The sequence below is a fragment of the Bombina bombina genome, chromosome 4 (assembly GCF_027579735.1).
Source record: "Bombina bombina isolate aBomBom1 chromosome 4, aBomBom1.pri, whole genome shotgun sequence".
NCBI lineage: Eukaryota > Metazoa > Chordata > Amphibia > Anura > Bombinatoridae > Bombina > Bombina bombina.
This window is the reverse complement of record NC_069502.1, coordinates 1,058,391,232-1,058,407,220: the sequence shown is the minus strand read 5'-3', so window position 1 is coordinate 1,058,407,220 and position 15,989 is coordinate 1,058,391,232. Positions and strand designations below refer to the sequence as shown.

At 39.7% G+C, this 15,989-nt stretch overlaps 1 protein-coding gene across 1 annotated transcript in view; it reads right to left on the bottom strand.

Annotated features, from left to right (window-relative positions):
* ASB3 (ankyrin repeat and SOCS box containing 3) overlaps window positions 1-15,989 on the bottom strand; it is a 623,585-nt gene that overhangs the window by 231,346 nt on the left and 376,250 nt on the right. The window contains exons 5-6 of the mRNA XM_053712695.1: window positions 1,038-1,215; window positions 419-616 (exon numbers count right to left, since the gene is read on the bottom strand). Coding sequence (XP_053568670.1) covers window positions 419-616; window positions 1,038-1,215 — 376 coding nt within the window. The remainder of the gene's footprint in view (window positions 1-418; window positions 617-1,037; window positions 1,216-15,989) is intronic.

Sequence of the window (15,989 nt, the reverse complement as noted above, 5' to 3'; positions counted from 1 at the left end):
GGACAGAGCATAGCCCCAATCCTTGCTTGCAGGGAAAAATACCAATTAAAAGGATTAAAATCTTCAGACACCATCTTCGCCATCCTCCCGTGATCAAGGCAAAGAGAATGACTGGGCCAGGAGTGAATATCCCACTAGTAATTAGAATGTTTCATGGACTCTCTAGGCCATAGGAAAGAAAAAATGTTCTTGAGAAGATCATCATTTTGCCAAAGTCAGTATCATAACTGGCCCATGCCAAGGTACAGTGCACAAAATGTTGTTTGTTTATTAAAAAGTTTAAGGTTAGACTATTTCCTACTTTTATGATCATGAATTATTTTCTCAGGAGACTACAACTCAAGATTTCCCATTTATTAGCTCTTAGGAAAACAAAATTGCAAAAGTAGGAATATACTCTAAAATGTACTATACATACCTTCTTTGAAAAACCATGCACATTGGTGTTGTACTTTCAAAAAGCAGACAGTTCTGAGCTTCAGGACTATAACCTCCCATTAGCAAAATCTCCAAGCACTCTTTCTGTCCTCCATAAACAGCTGAGTATACAGGGCTCACTTTACCTTCCCCTTTATCACATATCCGATCTGTGACTGGTAATAGCAACCTCAAAATCCTGCAAAATGCAATGTGCACATATTACATTTATTCATAGAAGTTAGCCCCAAGACACACTGCTCATGGTTCTTATAAAATATGTATTATTGTTCCAGAAACAAAATGCTTTACAGTGAATTAGTTATTAGTTTTGATTTTGTTTTGTTTGTTTTACAGAGACCATATGATTTTTTTTATTGTGGAAATAAGATCTGCATTCTTCTTGCCAATAATAAATAAAAACTCAACCATCATTTTATACCTATTAGTACATTACAGTGCATGTGCATAGTACACAGCCTATTGGACTAAGTCTAAAGTATATTTAGACTGAACGTTGTCAAATTATAATTTTACACACAAAAAATGGTCACATTTCTAATTGCCTTGCAATGCAATTACTAAACTCTTTAATTAAACGCAAATATCAAACAACTTACTTGCTTTGGCCCATCTGAGCAGCTGCATGAATTGGCAATTGCCAACTATCATCATTGCAGAACAGGTTTGGATCAGCTCCCTTGGATAGCAACAGCTCTGCACACTGATCGTGGCCTTCCTGGGCAGCAATAAATAATGGTGTGGCTTTGTCCTTGGCCTGGCAGTTGACATTAGCACCTGAAACATAATACAGTTCTTAATAGAAAATAATTTGCATATTTTGCAAAAAAATTTAGTTGGGTGATCAAAAATTGCTGTGTTAATGAGGCATCCACAGTCACCATATGGCTATATCAATTTTATTTTCACTTAAAGCATATTTAATTTAGTTTACTTGCTAAACAATAATACTTCTGACATATTCAGCAAAATGTATTTCAACATATTGTACAATCCTTAAGGCAACAAACAATTAAGCATAATGTCTTGATTCTTATTAAATTTAAATTGGATATAATGTTCCATGTAATTTTTATTTATTTAAAAACAGTATAACTGTACTGACAATTATATCTGCAATTTATAAAAGCACATTAATTACAGCATGTGCATCAGGCAATAACATATTAAGCTATAAAATACAAATATTAAATATACCTGGAAATTATTATGTCCCTTTAAAAGGACAGTAAACACTTTGAAATTGTATTATAAAATGCTTAGTTTTGAAGAGTAAAACAACTCTGCAATATACTTTCATTGTTTATTTTGCCCATTTTCCTGTAATTTAAGTAAAAAAAATAAAATAAAATGTATGCTTACCTAATAAATGTATTTATTTCCAGATATGGTGAGTTCACAGCTTGAGTTATTACTGTTGGGAAGCTCTCTCCTGGCCAGCAAGAGGAGGCAAAGAGCACCACAGTCCCTTACCCACAACCCCCAGTCATTCAACCGAAGGGAAATGGAGAAAAAGGAGTAACACAAGGTGTAGAGGTGCCTGAGGTTATAGTCAAAAGAACAACTGTCTTAAAATAAAGGGTGGGGCCATGGACTTACCATATCCGGAAATAAATAAATTTATCAGGTAAGCATAAATTTTGTTTTTCTTTCCTAAGATATGGTGAGTCCACGGCTTGAGTAATTACTGTTGGGAACCAATACCCAAGCTAGAGGACATGGATAAATAGGGAGGGACAAGACAGGCAGTCCTAAACAGAAGGCACCACCGCTTGAAAAACCTTTCTCCCAAAAGAAGCCTCAGCTGAGGCAAAAGTATAAAATTTGGAAAATTTGGAAAAAGTATGTAGAGAAGACCAAATTGCAGCCTTGCAAATTTGTTCCACAGAAGCTTAATTTTTGAAAGCCCAAGAAGAGGAAACAGCTTTCGTGGAATGAGCCGTAATTCTCTCAGGAGGCTGCTGTCTAGCAGTCTCATAAGCCAAACGAATTATACTTCATAACCAAAGAGTAGTAGCAGTAGCTTTCTGACCTTTACGTTTCCCAGAGAAACAGACAAAGAGGACTGGCGAAAATCCTTAGTCACCTGTAAGTACAATTTAAGAGCACATACAACATCCAAATTGTGTAACAAACGTTCTTTGGAAGAAGAAGGTTTAGGACACAAAGAGGGAATAACAATTTCCTGATTGATATTTCTATTAGAAACAACCTTAGGAAGGAAACCTAACTCAGTACAAAGAACCGCCTTATCAGCATGAAAAATAAGATAAGGGGAATCACACTGCATAGCTGAGAGTTCTGAGACTCTTCGAGCAGAAGAGATAGCAACAAGAAACAAAACCTTCCAAGATAATAACTTAATGTCTATGGAATGCAACGGCTCAAACGGAGCACACTGTAAAACTTTAAGAACAAGGGTAAGGCTTCAAGGAGGAGCAACAGACTTAAAGACAGGCCTGATTTTGACCAAGGCCTGACAAAAAGATTGCACATCTGGCACATCCGCCAAACGTTTATGTAGTAAAACAGATAAAGCGGAAATCTGACTCTTCAGGGTACTGACTGACAATCTCTTCTCCAGGCCTTCCTGAAGAAAAGATAAAATTCTAGGAATTCTAATTCTACTCCAAGAGTAGCCCTTGGATTCACACCAATAAAGATATCTACGCCATATCTTATGGTAAATCTTTCTAGTAACAGGCTTGCAAGCCTGAATCATGGTCTCAATGACCAACTCAGAAAAACCACGCTTAGACAGAATTAAGCGTTCAATCTTCAAACAGTCAGATTTGAAGAAATGAGATTTGGATGAAGGAAGGGACCCTGAATCAGGAGGTCCTTCCTCAGAGGTAGTCTCCAAGGTGGGAGAGATGACATCTTCACTAGGTCTGCAAACCAGATCCTGCGAGGCCACGCAGGGGCTATAAGAATCACTGATGCCCTCTCCTGTTTGATACGAGCAATGACTCATGGAAGGAGAGCAAACGGAGGAAATAGGTACGCCAACCTGAAAACCCAAGGAACCGCCAGAGCATCTATCAGAACGGCCTGCGGATCTCTTGACCTTGAACCGTACCTTGGAAGCTTGGTGTTCTGACGGGACACCATCAGATCTAACTCCGGCAACCCCCATTTAAGGGCTAAGCTGGAAAACACCTCCAGATGGAGTTCCCACTCCCCAGGATGAAAAGTCTGTTCAGAAAATCCACTTCCCAGTTGTCTACTCCTGGAATGTGTCTATGATTATATCAACAGATAAAAACAGAGGCCTAGATTAAGAGTTTGGCGGTAGCCGTGAAAACCAGCGTTAGAGGCTCCCAACGCTGGTTTTAGGCTACCGCCGGTATTTGGAGTCAGTCAGGAAAGGGTCTAACGCTCACTTTTCAGCCGCGACTTTTCCATACCGCAGATCCCCTTACGTCAATTGCGTATCCTATCTTTTCAATGGGATCTTTCTAACTCTGGTATTTAGAGTCGTGTCTGAAGTGAGCGTTAGAAATCTAACGACAAAACTCCAGCCGCAGAAAAAAGTCAGTAGTTAAGAGCTTTCTGGGCTAACGCCGGTTCATAAAGCTCTTAACTACTGTGCTCTAAAGTACACTAACACCCATAAACTACCTATGTACCCCTAAATCGAGGTCCCCCCACATCGCCGCCACTCGATTACATTTTTTTAACCCCTAGTCTGCCGACTGCCACCTACGTTATACTTATGTACCCCTAATCTGCTGCCCCTAACACCGCCGACCCCTATATTATATTTATTAAACCCTAACCTGCCCCCCACAACGTCGCCGCCAGCTACCTACAATAATTAACCCCTAATCTGCCGACCGCAAAGCGCTGCTACTTACGTTATCCTTATGTACCCCTAATCTGCTGCCCCTAACACCGCCGACCCCTGTATTATATTTATTAACCCCTAACCTGCCCCCCACAACGTCGCCTCCACCTGCCTACACTTATTAAGCCCTAATCTGCCGAGCGGACCGCACCGCTATTATAATAAAGTTATTAACCCCTAATCCGCCTCACTAACCCTATAATAAATAGTATTAACCCTTAATCTGCCCTCCCTAACATCGCCGACACCTATCTTCAAACATTAACCCCTAATCTGCCGACTGGAGCTCACCGCTATTCTAATAAATGTATTAACCCCTAAAGCTAAGTCTAACCCTAACACTAACACCCCCCTAAGTTAAATATAATTTGAATCTAACGAAATTAATTAACTCTTATTAAATAAATTATTCCTATTTAAAGCTAAATACATACCTGTAAAATAAATCCTAATATAGCTACAATATAAATTATATTTATATTATAGCTATTTTAGGATTTATATTTATTTTACAGGTAACTTTGTATTTATTTTAACCAGGTACAATAGCTATTAAATAGTTAAGAACTATTTAATAGCTAAAATAGTTAAAATAATCACAAAATTACCTGTAAAATAAATCCTAACCTAAGTTACAATTAAACCTAACACTACACTATCAATAAATTAATTAAATAAAATACCTACAATTACCTACAATTAAACCTAACACTACACTATCAATAAATTAATTAAATACAATATCTACAAATAACTACAATGAAATAAACTAACTAAAGTACAAAAAATAAAAAAGAACTAAGTTACAAAAAATAAAAAAATATTTACAAACATCAGAAAAATATTACAACAATTTTAAACTAATTACACCTACTCTAAGCCCCCTAATAAAATAACAAAGACCCCCAAAATAAAAAAATGCCCTACCCTATTCTAAATTACTAAAGTTCAAAGCTCTTTTACCTTACCAGCCCTGAACAGGGCCCTTTGCGGGGCATGCCCCAAAGAATTCAGCTCTTTTGCCTGTAAAAAAAACACATACAATACCCCCCCCCAACATTACAACCCACCACCCACATACCCCTAATCTAACCCAAACCCCCCTTAAATAAACCTAACACTAAGCCCCTGAAGATCTTCCTACCTTATCTTCACCATAACAGGTTCACCGATCGATCCAGAAGAGCTCCTCCGATGTCTTGATCCAAGCCCAAGCAGGGGGCTGAAGATGTCCATGATCCGGCTGAAGTCTTCATCCAAGCGGGAGCTGAAGAGGTCCATGATCCGGCTGAAGTCTTCTATCAACGGCATCTTCAATCTTCTTTCTTCCGGATCCATCTTGCAGACCTCCGACGCGGAACATCCTGCTGGCCCGACGGACTACCGACGAATGAAGGCTCCTTTAAGGGACGTCATCCAAGATGCCATCCCTCGAATTCCGATTGGCTGATAGGATTGAACTTGATTCTGATTGGCTGATTCCATCAGCCAATCAGAATTTTCCTACCTTAATTCCGATTGGCTGATAGAATCCTATCAGCCAATCGGAATTCGAGGGACACCATCTTGGATGACGTCCCTTAAAGGAACCGTCATTCGTCGGGAAGTCGTCATCGGAAGAAGATGGGTCCGCGCTGGAGGTCTTCACGATGGAGCCGGTCCTCATCGGATGAAGATAGAAGATGCCGCTTGGAAGAAGATGGTTGCCGGTCCGGATCTACTCTTCTTCTCGGATAGGATGAAGACTTTGGACCCTCTTCTGGACTTCTTCAGCCGTCGGATGATGGATGTCTAGCCCCCGCTTGGGCTTGGATGAAGATTTTGGAGCCAGGACGGATCGGTGATACCCGGTGAGGTGAAGATAAGGTAGGAAGATCTTCAGGGGCTTAGTGTTAGGTTTATTTAAGGGGGGTTTGGATTAGATTAGGGGTATGTGGGTTGTAATGTTGGGGGGGGTATTGTATGTTTTTTTTTACAGGAAAAAGAGCTGAATTTCTTGGGGCATGCCCCTCAAAGGGCCCTGTTCAGGGCTGGTAAGGTAAAAGAGCTTTGAACTTTTGTAATTTAGAATAGGGTAGGGCATTTTTTATTTTGGGGGTCTTTGTTATTTTATTAGGGGGCTTAGAGTAGGTGTAATTAGTTTAAAATTGTTTTAATATTTTTCTTATGTTTGTAAATATTTTTTTATTTTTTGTAATTTAGTTCTTTTTTATTTTTTGTACTTTAGTTAGTTTATTTAATTGTATTTATTTGTAGATATTGTATTTAATTAATTTATTGATAGTGTAGTGTTAGGTTTAATTGTAGGTAATTGTAGGTATTGTATTTAATTAATTTATTGATAGTGTAGTGTTAGGTTTAATTGTAGGTAATTGTAGGTATTTTATTTAATTTATTTATTGATAGTGTAGTGTTAGGTTTAATTGTAACATAGGTTAGGATTTATTTTACAGGTAAATTTGTAATTATTTTAACTATTTTAGCTATTAAATAGTTATTAACTATTTAATAGCTATTGTACCTGGTTAAAATAAATACAAAGTTACCTGTAAAATAAATATTAATCCTAAAATAGCTATGATATAATTATAATTTATATTGTAGCTATATTAGGATTTATTTTACAGGTAAGTATTTAGCTTTAAATAGGAATAATTTATTTAATAAGAGTTAATTAATTTTGTTAGATTTAAATTATATTTAACTTAGGGGGGTGTTAGTGTTAGGGTTAGACTTAGCTTTAGGGGTTAATACATTTATTAGAATAGCGGTGAGCTCCAGTCGGCAGATTAGGGGTTAATGTTTGAAGTTAGGTGTCTGCGATGTTAGGGAGGGCAGATTAGGGGTTAATACTATTTATTATAGGGTTAGTGAGGCGGATTAGGGGTTAATAACTTTATTATAATAGTGATGCGGTCCGCTCGGCAGATTAGGGGTTAATAAGTGTAGGCGACGTTGTGGGGGGCAGATTAGGGGTTAATAAATATAATATAGGGGTCGGCGATGTTAGGGCAGCAGATTAGGGGTACATAGGGATCATGTAAGTAGCGGCGGTTTATGGAGCGGCAGATTAGGGGTTAATAATAATATGCAGGGGTCAGCGATAGCGGGGGCGGCAGAATAGGAGTTAATAAGTGTAAGGTTAGGGGTGTTTAGACTCGGGGTTCATGTTAGAGTGTTAGGTGCAGACGTAGGAAGTGTTTCCCCATAGCAAACAATGGGGCTGCGTTAGGAGCTGAACGCGGATTTTTTGCAGGTGTTAGTTTTTTTTTCAGCTCAAACAGCCCCATTGTTTTCTATGGGGGAATCGTGCACGAGCACGTTTTTGAAGCTGGCCGCTTCCGTAAGCAACTCTGGTATCGAGAGTTGCCGTGGCGTTAAATATGCCTGTACGCTCCCTTTTTGGAGCCTAATGCAGCCATTCTGTGAACTCTCAATACCAGAGGTATTTAAAAGGTGCGGCCAGAAAAAAGCCAGCGTTAGCTACGCGGGTCGTTACCGACAAAACTCTAAATCTAGGCCTAAGTTTTCCAACAGATAAAACTAAATGGTGTCTCAAATGGATTGGATATACCTTTAACCAATAAAACTAAATTGTATCTCAAATGGCTTCGATATACCTTTAACTAAAAGGAGCTGTAGGATCAAATCAGCTAATCAATAAACATGTATATATGCATATGTCAATGAATGCCAATAAGAAATAATTTTATAACAATCTTAACTGTTTACAATATATATATATATATATATATATATATATATATATATATATATATATATATATGTTTTTTTAAAACTGTCCTTGTATTCATAAAATTGTAATACATAATCTAAAAGTTGTGGCCACAACTCTACCTCCAAATAGTGGCGTTTATAGTTCCAATGAGAAGTTAAAATCCTCCTTTAATACTATGGTTAAAACGATTTATATCCCACTGTTATTCCATTTCAAAAAGCTTCATAGTACAGTGTGGGTCAGTATAAGTTATACTGTTTCAAGTTGCTTGATACACTGTTGCTAAATAGTGATGCAGTTTTAAGATCGTATCTGCAAATGTCCCCTTGTTTCTAGGGCAGTATTTTGTGTAAGTATTCCCCTTACCGGACCTCCGATGGCTTGTTTCCTTCTCTCCCTGGGTTATGGAAGGGTTGCGTTGTAGTGTCGCTGGAGCTGTGAGACTGATACGATACCTGTCAGAAGGGGAAAGTTTTCTCTCGCTGTTTGAATGATACCAATCTGTGTCCGATGGGTCAATTGTTGTTCTAAGAGCCAGTAGTACCCTGCACCTTTGTCAAAACTTTTGATTCACTGGATCTGTGGTTCTTTTCTTATAGGTCTTCTACAGGAAAAAAACTCCTCCCATTTTTGCTTGAAAAAGGCTATATGCCGTCTTGAACTTTAGTCCAATGGCATACTTATGTAACATAGTATAATATAAAAAAATTGTATATTTCGATCTTGTCTAATAAATATATATATATATATATATATATATATATATATATATATATATATATATATATATATATATATATATATATATATATATATACATATACACACACACATACATACACTAGTCCTAAAGCCCGTGTACACGGGCCATTTTTTGCAGAACAGCGGTTTCACCCCTTGCTCTCTCTCTATCACCCCCTCTAATTTGCTCTCTCTGCCCCCTCTCTTTTGCTCTCTTTACCCCCTCCTCTCTTTTGCTCTCTCTCTCTTCCCCTCTCTTCTGCTCTCCCTCTCCCCCTTCTCTTTTGCTTTCTTTCCCCTCTCTTTTGATCTCTCTCTCCCCCCTCTCTTTTGCTCTCTCTCTCCCCCTTTCTTTTGCGCGCTCTCTCCCCCTTTCTTTTGCGCTCTCTCTCCCCCTCTCTTTTGCGCTCTCCCCCTCTCTTTTGCTGTCTCTCTATCCCCCCTCTTTTGCTCTTTTTCTTCTCCTTTTCTTTTGCTCTATCCCCCTCTGTTTTGCTGTCTCTCTCCCCCTCTTTTGCTCCCTTTACCCCACTCTTTTGCTCTCTCTCCCCCCATTTTTGTGCTCTCTCCCCTCTCTCTTTTGCCATCTCTCTCTTTCTTTTGATCTCTTTCTCCCTCTCTTTTGCTGTCTCTCTCCCTCTCTTTTTCTGTCTCTCTTCCAATCTCTTTTGCTCTCTCTAACCCCCCTCTTTCACTCTCCCTTCCCCCTTTTTTTGCTCTCTCCCCCCTCTCTTTTGCTGTCTCTCTCCCTCACTTTTGCTCTCTCTAACCCCCCTCTTTCACTCTCTCCCCCCCTTTTTTTTGCTCTCTCCCTCTCTTTTGCTCTCTCCCTCTCTTTTGCTCTCTCTCCCCCCTCTTTTGCTCTCTCTCCTCTCTTTTGCTTTCTCTACCCCCTCCCCTTTGTTCTCTCCCTATATCCCCCCATTTATGCTCTCTCTCTTCCCCCTTTCTTTTGCTGTCTCCCCCTCTCTTTTGCTGTCTCTCTATCCCCCCTCTTTTGCACTCTCTCTCCACTTTCTTTTGCTCTCTTCCCCCCTCTCGTTTGCTGTTTCTCTCCCTCTCTTTTACTCTCTCTCCCCCCATTTTTGTGCTCTCTCCCCTCTCTCTTTTGCCGTATCTCGCTCTCTTTATCCCCCCTCTTTTGCTCTCTCTTTCCCCCCTCTTTTGCTCTCTCTCTCCCCCCTCTTTTGCTCTCTCTCTCCCCCATCTTCTGCATTCTCTCTCCCCCCTCTCTTTTGCTCTCTCTTTCCCCTCTCTTGCTCTCTCTATCCCCCCTCTTTTGCTCTCTCTCTCCCCCCTTTCTTTTTCTCTCTCCCCCCTCTTTTGCTCTCTCTCTCCCCTTTATTTTGCTCTCTCTCTCAACCCCCTCTCTCTTTTGCTGTTTCTCTCCCTCTCTTTTGCTGTCTCTCTCCTCCTCTCTTTAGCTCTCTCCCCTCTCTTTTGCTCTCTCTCTTTACCCCTCACTTTTGCGCTCTCTCTTTACCCCTCACTTTTGCGCTCTCTCCCTCTCTTTTGCTCTCTCTTTCCCCCCTCTTTTGCTCTCTCTCTCCCCCCTCTTTTGCTCTCTCTCTCCCCCATCTTCTGCATTCTCTCTCCCCCCTCTCTTTTGCTCTCTCTTTCCCCTCTCTTGCTCTCTCTATCCCCCCTCTTTTGCTCTCTCTCTCCCCCCTTTCTTTTTCTCTCTCCCCCCTCTTTTGCTCTCTCTCTCCCCTTTATTTTGCTCTCTCTCTCAACCCCCTCTCTCTTTTGCTGTTTCTCTCCCTCTCTTTTGCTGTCTCTCTCCTCCTCTCTTTAGCTCTCTCCCCTCTCTTTTGCTCTCTCTCTTTACCCCTCACTTTTGCGCTCTCTCTTTACCCCTCACTTTTGCGCTCTCTCCCTCTCTTTTGCTCTCTCTCCCCCTCTCTTTTGCTTTCTCTCTCTCCCCTCTCATTTGCTCTCTCTCCCCTCTCTTTTGCTTTCTCTCTCTCCCCTCTCTTTTGCTTACTCTCTTTCCCCCTATCTTCCCCCCTCTCTTTTGCTCTCTCTCTCCCCCTTTCTTTTGCGCTCTCTCTCCCCCTTTCTTTTGCGCTCTCTCTCCCCCTCTCTTTTGCGCTCTCCCCCTCTCTCTCCCCCTCTCTTTTGCTGTCTCTCTATCCCCCCTCTTTTGCTCTTTCTCTTCTCCTTTTCTTTTGCTCTATCCCCCTCTGTTTTGCTGTCTCTCTCCCCCTCTTTTGCTCCCTCTACCCAACTCTTTTGCTCTCTCTCCCCCCATTTTTGTGCTCTCTCCCCTCTCTCTTTTGCCATCTCTCTCTTTCTTTTGATCTCTTTCTCCCTCTCTTTTGCTGTCTCTCTCCCTCTCTTTTGCTGTCTCTCTCCCAATCTCTTTTGCTCTCTCTTCCCCCTTTTTTTGCTCTCTCCCCCCTCTCTTTTGCTGCCTCTCTCCCTCTCTTTTGCTCTCTCTAACCCCCCTCTTTCACTCTCTCCCCCCCTTTTTTTTGCTCTCTCCCTCTCTTTTGCTCTCTCTCCCCCCTCTTTTGCTCTCTCTCCTCTCTTTTGCTTTCTCTACCCCCTCCCCTTTGTTCTCTCTATCCCCCCGCTTTTCCTCTCTCTATCCCCAATCTTTTGCTCTCTCTATCCCCAAACTTTTGCTCTCTCCCACCTCTCTTTTGCTCCCTATATCCCCCCATTTAAGCTCTCTCTCTTCCCCCTTTCTTTTGCTGTCTCCCCCTCTCTTTTGCTGTTTCTCTCCCTCTCTTTTGCTCTCTCTCCCCCTCTCTTTTACTCTCTCTCCCCCCATTTTTGTGCTCTCTCCCCTCTCTCTTTTGCCGTATCTCGCTCTCTTTATCCCCCCTCTTTTGCTCTCTCTTTCCCCCCTCTTTTGCTCTCTCTCTCTCCCCCCTCTTTTGCTCTCTCTCTCCCCCATCTTCTGCACTCTCTCCCCCCTCTCTCTTTTGCTCTCTCTTTCCCCTCTCTTGCTCTCTCTATCCCCCCTCTTTTGCTCTCTCTCTCCCCCCTTTCTTTTTCTCTCTCCCCCCTCTTTTGCTCTCTCTCTCCCCTTTATTTTGCTCTCTCTCTCAACCCCCTCTCTCTTTTGCTGTTTCTCCCCCTCTCTTTTGCTGTCTCTCTCCTCCTCTCTTTAGCTCTCTCCCCTCTCTTTTGCTCTCTCTCTTTACCCCTCACTTTTGCGCTCTCTCTTTACCCCTCACTTTTGCGCTCTCCCCCTCTCTTTTGCTCTCTCTCCCCCTCTCTTTTGCTTTCTCTCTATCCCCTCTCATTTGCTCTCTCTCCCCTCTCTTTTGCTTTCTCTCTCTCCCCTCTCTTTTGCTTACTCTCTTTCCCCCTATCTTCCCCCCTCTCTTTTGCGCTCTCCCCCTCTCTTTTGCTGTCTCTCTCCCTCTCTTTTGCTCTCTCTATCTCGCCTCGTTTGTTCTCGCTCTCTCCCCTTTCTTTTGCTCCCCCCCTCTCTTTTGCTCTCCCCCCCCCTCTCTTTTGCTCTCTCTATTCCCCTCTTTTGCTCTCTCTATCCCCCCCTCTTTTGCTCTCTATCTCCCCTCTTTTGAGCTCTCTCTTTCACAGCAACACGGCCCGGTCCGGCCTTGCCCATGTCACACCGCCCGCGCGTCCCATCCCGCCCGGTCCCGTCCCCTGTCAGGCCCGATTGGCCCCAGATGCCAGGAGGTTAGTTTGCTGAAGGCCAGGTGTGTTTGTCCTCGCGCAGTCTCTACTGCGCATGACAGCTTTGGGCAAACACATTTGGCCTTTTTTGTGTATCTCTATATTTTTACAAAAGATTCTAGTAAAACAAACTATGTGCTTTGATTTCATTTTAAAATTTATACAATGCTCTAAATACAACAAATTTATTCGTCAGACATTTCTCCCAACCTCTGACTTCCAGGATTTGGCGGAGCTATATTATTGTATTGCAGTTCAATAGTAAACTCCTGATTGGAGTTTTTAAAATCCATTTTTTAAAATATAATCATATATTGTACTCCTATTCCTGTACTCCTATTCCTATTAGATGTTTTGTGTAGGGAAAAAACACTTAGGGAGCTACATTTATTATTTTGTGTTGTTGTCCAATAGTAAACTCCTTGTTGAATTATATGAATTCTATTTGTAATTTCTAACCTTATATGATGCCATATATTAAAACTCTTGAAGGTACTTTTTCTATTTCTACAAAATATTATATACGACATGGCTTAAAAGAATGATCTAATTTTAAGATTCTAAATATTTTGTAGGTATTTGTTATATAGGTATGACTCAACCTTCAAATCAGTCTATATATAGTGATGGGTCTCTGGATCAGATATCTTACTTTAAATGAAGGGGTTTAAATTCTGCGTTCAAACCATTTGGGGTCAATGTATTAACATTAATTCTGCCTCTATTAATAATAGATCTTTCTCCATTTCTCCTCCTCTGTTCCTTAACAACTTTTGTATGCCTCTGTAAAATGTTTTGAAAGTAGGTGCTTGCAGTTCCCCCATTTAATGTTTAGGAGATGTTCCCTGATCCTGTCGTGTAACGGGCGACTAGTCTAACCTAAATATTGTAGGTTGCACTGGCATTGTATAAGGCATATGACATTACTGTCAGAACATCTAATTGTGTCTCTTATATGATATTCAAAATAATTTTTTGTGGTTCTCACCTTTTTATATTTTTTCCCAAATTTACAGGCTTTGCAGCTATTACACGGAAAAAAACTGTGTATTGTATTTCCTTGTATGTCTGGATCTACTAATTTTCCAGTGCTCTTAAATTGACTGGGTGCTAATATACTTTTAAGAATTTTTGTTTTTTTAAAGATCACAGTTGGGTGTTCCTCTACTAAATCACTCAAAAGTGGGTCCTTCCTGACCAGATGTCAATGTTAATTTAATATCTTTTTTATAATTCTGTGATCATCGCTGTATTCGGTTATAAAATACATTCCTTTCTGTCTATCGTTTGATTCACCTCTTTTTATAATATTCTTATATTTTATTAGTTCTTTTCTATCTTTATTACTAGCCATTATTTTTGCTTCTTTAATTATCGATTCATCATAACCCTTTTCTTGGAATTTATTTTCTAGTTCATAAGCTTGTTTAAGAAAAATTTCGTCTTCTGAGCAATTTTTTCTAATCCTGTAAAATTGGCCTTTTGGTATGTTATTAATTTTTTCCAAATGGCAACTCTGTGGGTGAATCTAGTTATTAGTGTCAGTAGGTTTAAAATATGTTTCTGTGGTAATCTTGTTAATTATGTTTATTCTTACATCCAAAAAATTGATAGTTTTTTCTACTATATTCATAGGTAAATGTTATACCCCAACTATTAGAATTTAGAAGTTCATGATCACCCCTCCAAATTAGGAAAGTATCATCTATGAATCTTCTGAAGAGCATGAGGTTTGCACCCCAGGGTGATTATAAATTTGCGTAACTGGGCGCAAACCTACATACAAGGAAATAAAATACACAGATTTTTCCGTGTAATAGCTGCAAAGCCTGTACATTTGAGAAAAAACATAAAAAGGTGAGATCCAAAAAAAATAATTTTGAATATCCTATAAGAGAGACAATTAGATGTTCTGACAGTAATGTCATATACCTTATACAATGCCAGTGCAACCTACAATATTTAGGTTAGACTAGTCGCCCGTTACATGACAGGATCAGGGAACATCTCCTAAACATTAAATGGGGGGACAGCAAGCACCTACTTTCAAAACATTTTACAGAGGTACACAACAAAAAAACCTATAGGATTCAAGTTTTGAGGCATAAAAAAGTTGTTAAAGAACAGAGGAGACATGGAGAAAGATCTATTATTAAGAGTGGCAGAATTAATGGTAAATTTTAATACATTGACCCCAAATGGTTTGAACGCAGAATTTAAACCCCTTCATTTAAAGTAAGATATCTGATCCAGAGACCCATCACTATATATAGACTGATTTTAAGGTTGAGTAATATCTATATAACAAACACCTACAAAATATTTATAATCTTTAAATAAGATCATCCTTTTAAGCCATGTCGTATATAATATTTTGTAGAAATAGAAAAAGTACCTTCAGGAGTTTTAATATACCGCATCATATAAGGATAGAAATTACAAATATAATTCATATAATTAAACAAGGAGTTTACTATTGGACAACAACACAAAATAATAAATGTAGCTCCCTAAGTTTTTTTCCCTACACAAAACATCTAAAAGGAATAGAAGGAGTACTTTTCACATAAGCTACAATATATGAGTATATTTTAAAAAATTGAATTTAAAAACTCCAATCAGGAGTTTACTATTGAACAACAATACAATAATGTAGCTCTGCCAACTCCACTGCAAGTCAGAGGTTGGGAGAAATGTCTAACGAATAAATTTGTTGTATTTAGAACATTGTATAAATTTTAAATAAAATCAAAGCACATAGTTTGTTTTACTAGAATCTATTGTAAAAATATAGAGATACACATCGGTTAACATGATATATATATATATATATATATATATATATATATATATATATATATATATATATATATATAGTTATAAGACAAGATCGAAATAGACAAGTTTGAATATTATACTATGTTACATAAGTATGCCATTAGACTAAAATTCAAGATGGCATATAGCCCTTAAAAGCAAAAATAGGAGTTTTTTTCCTGTAGAAGACCTATAAGAAGAGAGCCACGGATCCAGTGAATCAAATCTTCACAAAGGAGCAAGGTACCGCCGAAACGCATAGACTGACAACCCATTGAGGATACTACTGGCTCTTAGAACAACAATTGAACCATCAGACACAGATTGGTATCATTCAAAAAGCGAGAGAAAACTTTCCCCTTCTGACCGGTTTCCTGATTGGCCCTCCGGAGTCACGTGGGATCAGTAAGACACGTGATTGGGTAGAAGGAAGTTGCCAGGAATTCTAAACTCGAGGACCCCGAAACACAAGACAGGTATCATACCAGTCTCACAGCTCCAGCGACACCACAACGCAAACCCTTCCATAACCCAGGGAGAGGAGGTAACAAGCCATCGGAGGTCCGGTAAGGGGAATACTCACACAAAATACCGCCCTAGAAACAAGGGAACATTTGCAGATACAATCTTAAAACTGCATCATTATTTAGCAACAGTGTCTTAAGCAACTTGAAACAGTATAACTTAAACTGACCCACACTGTACTATGAAGCTTTTTGAAATGGAATAACAGTGGGATATAAATCGTTTTAA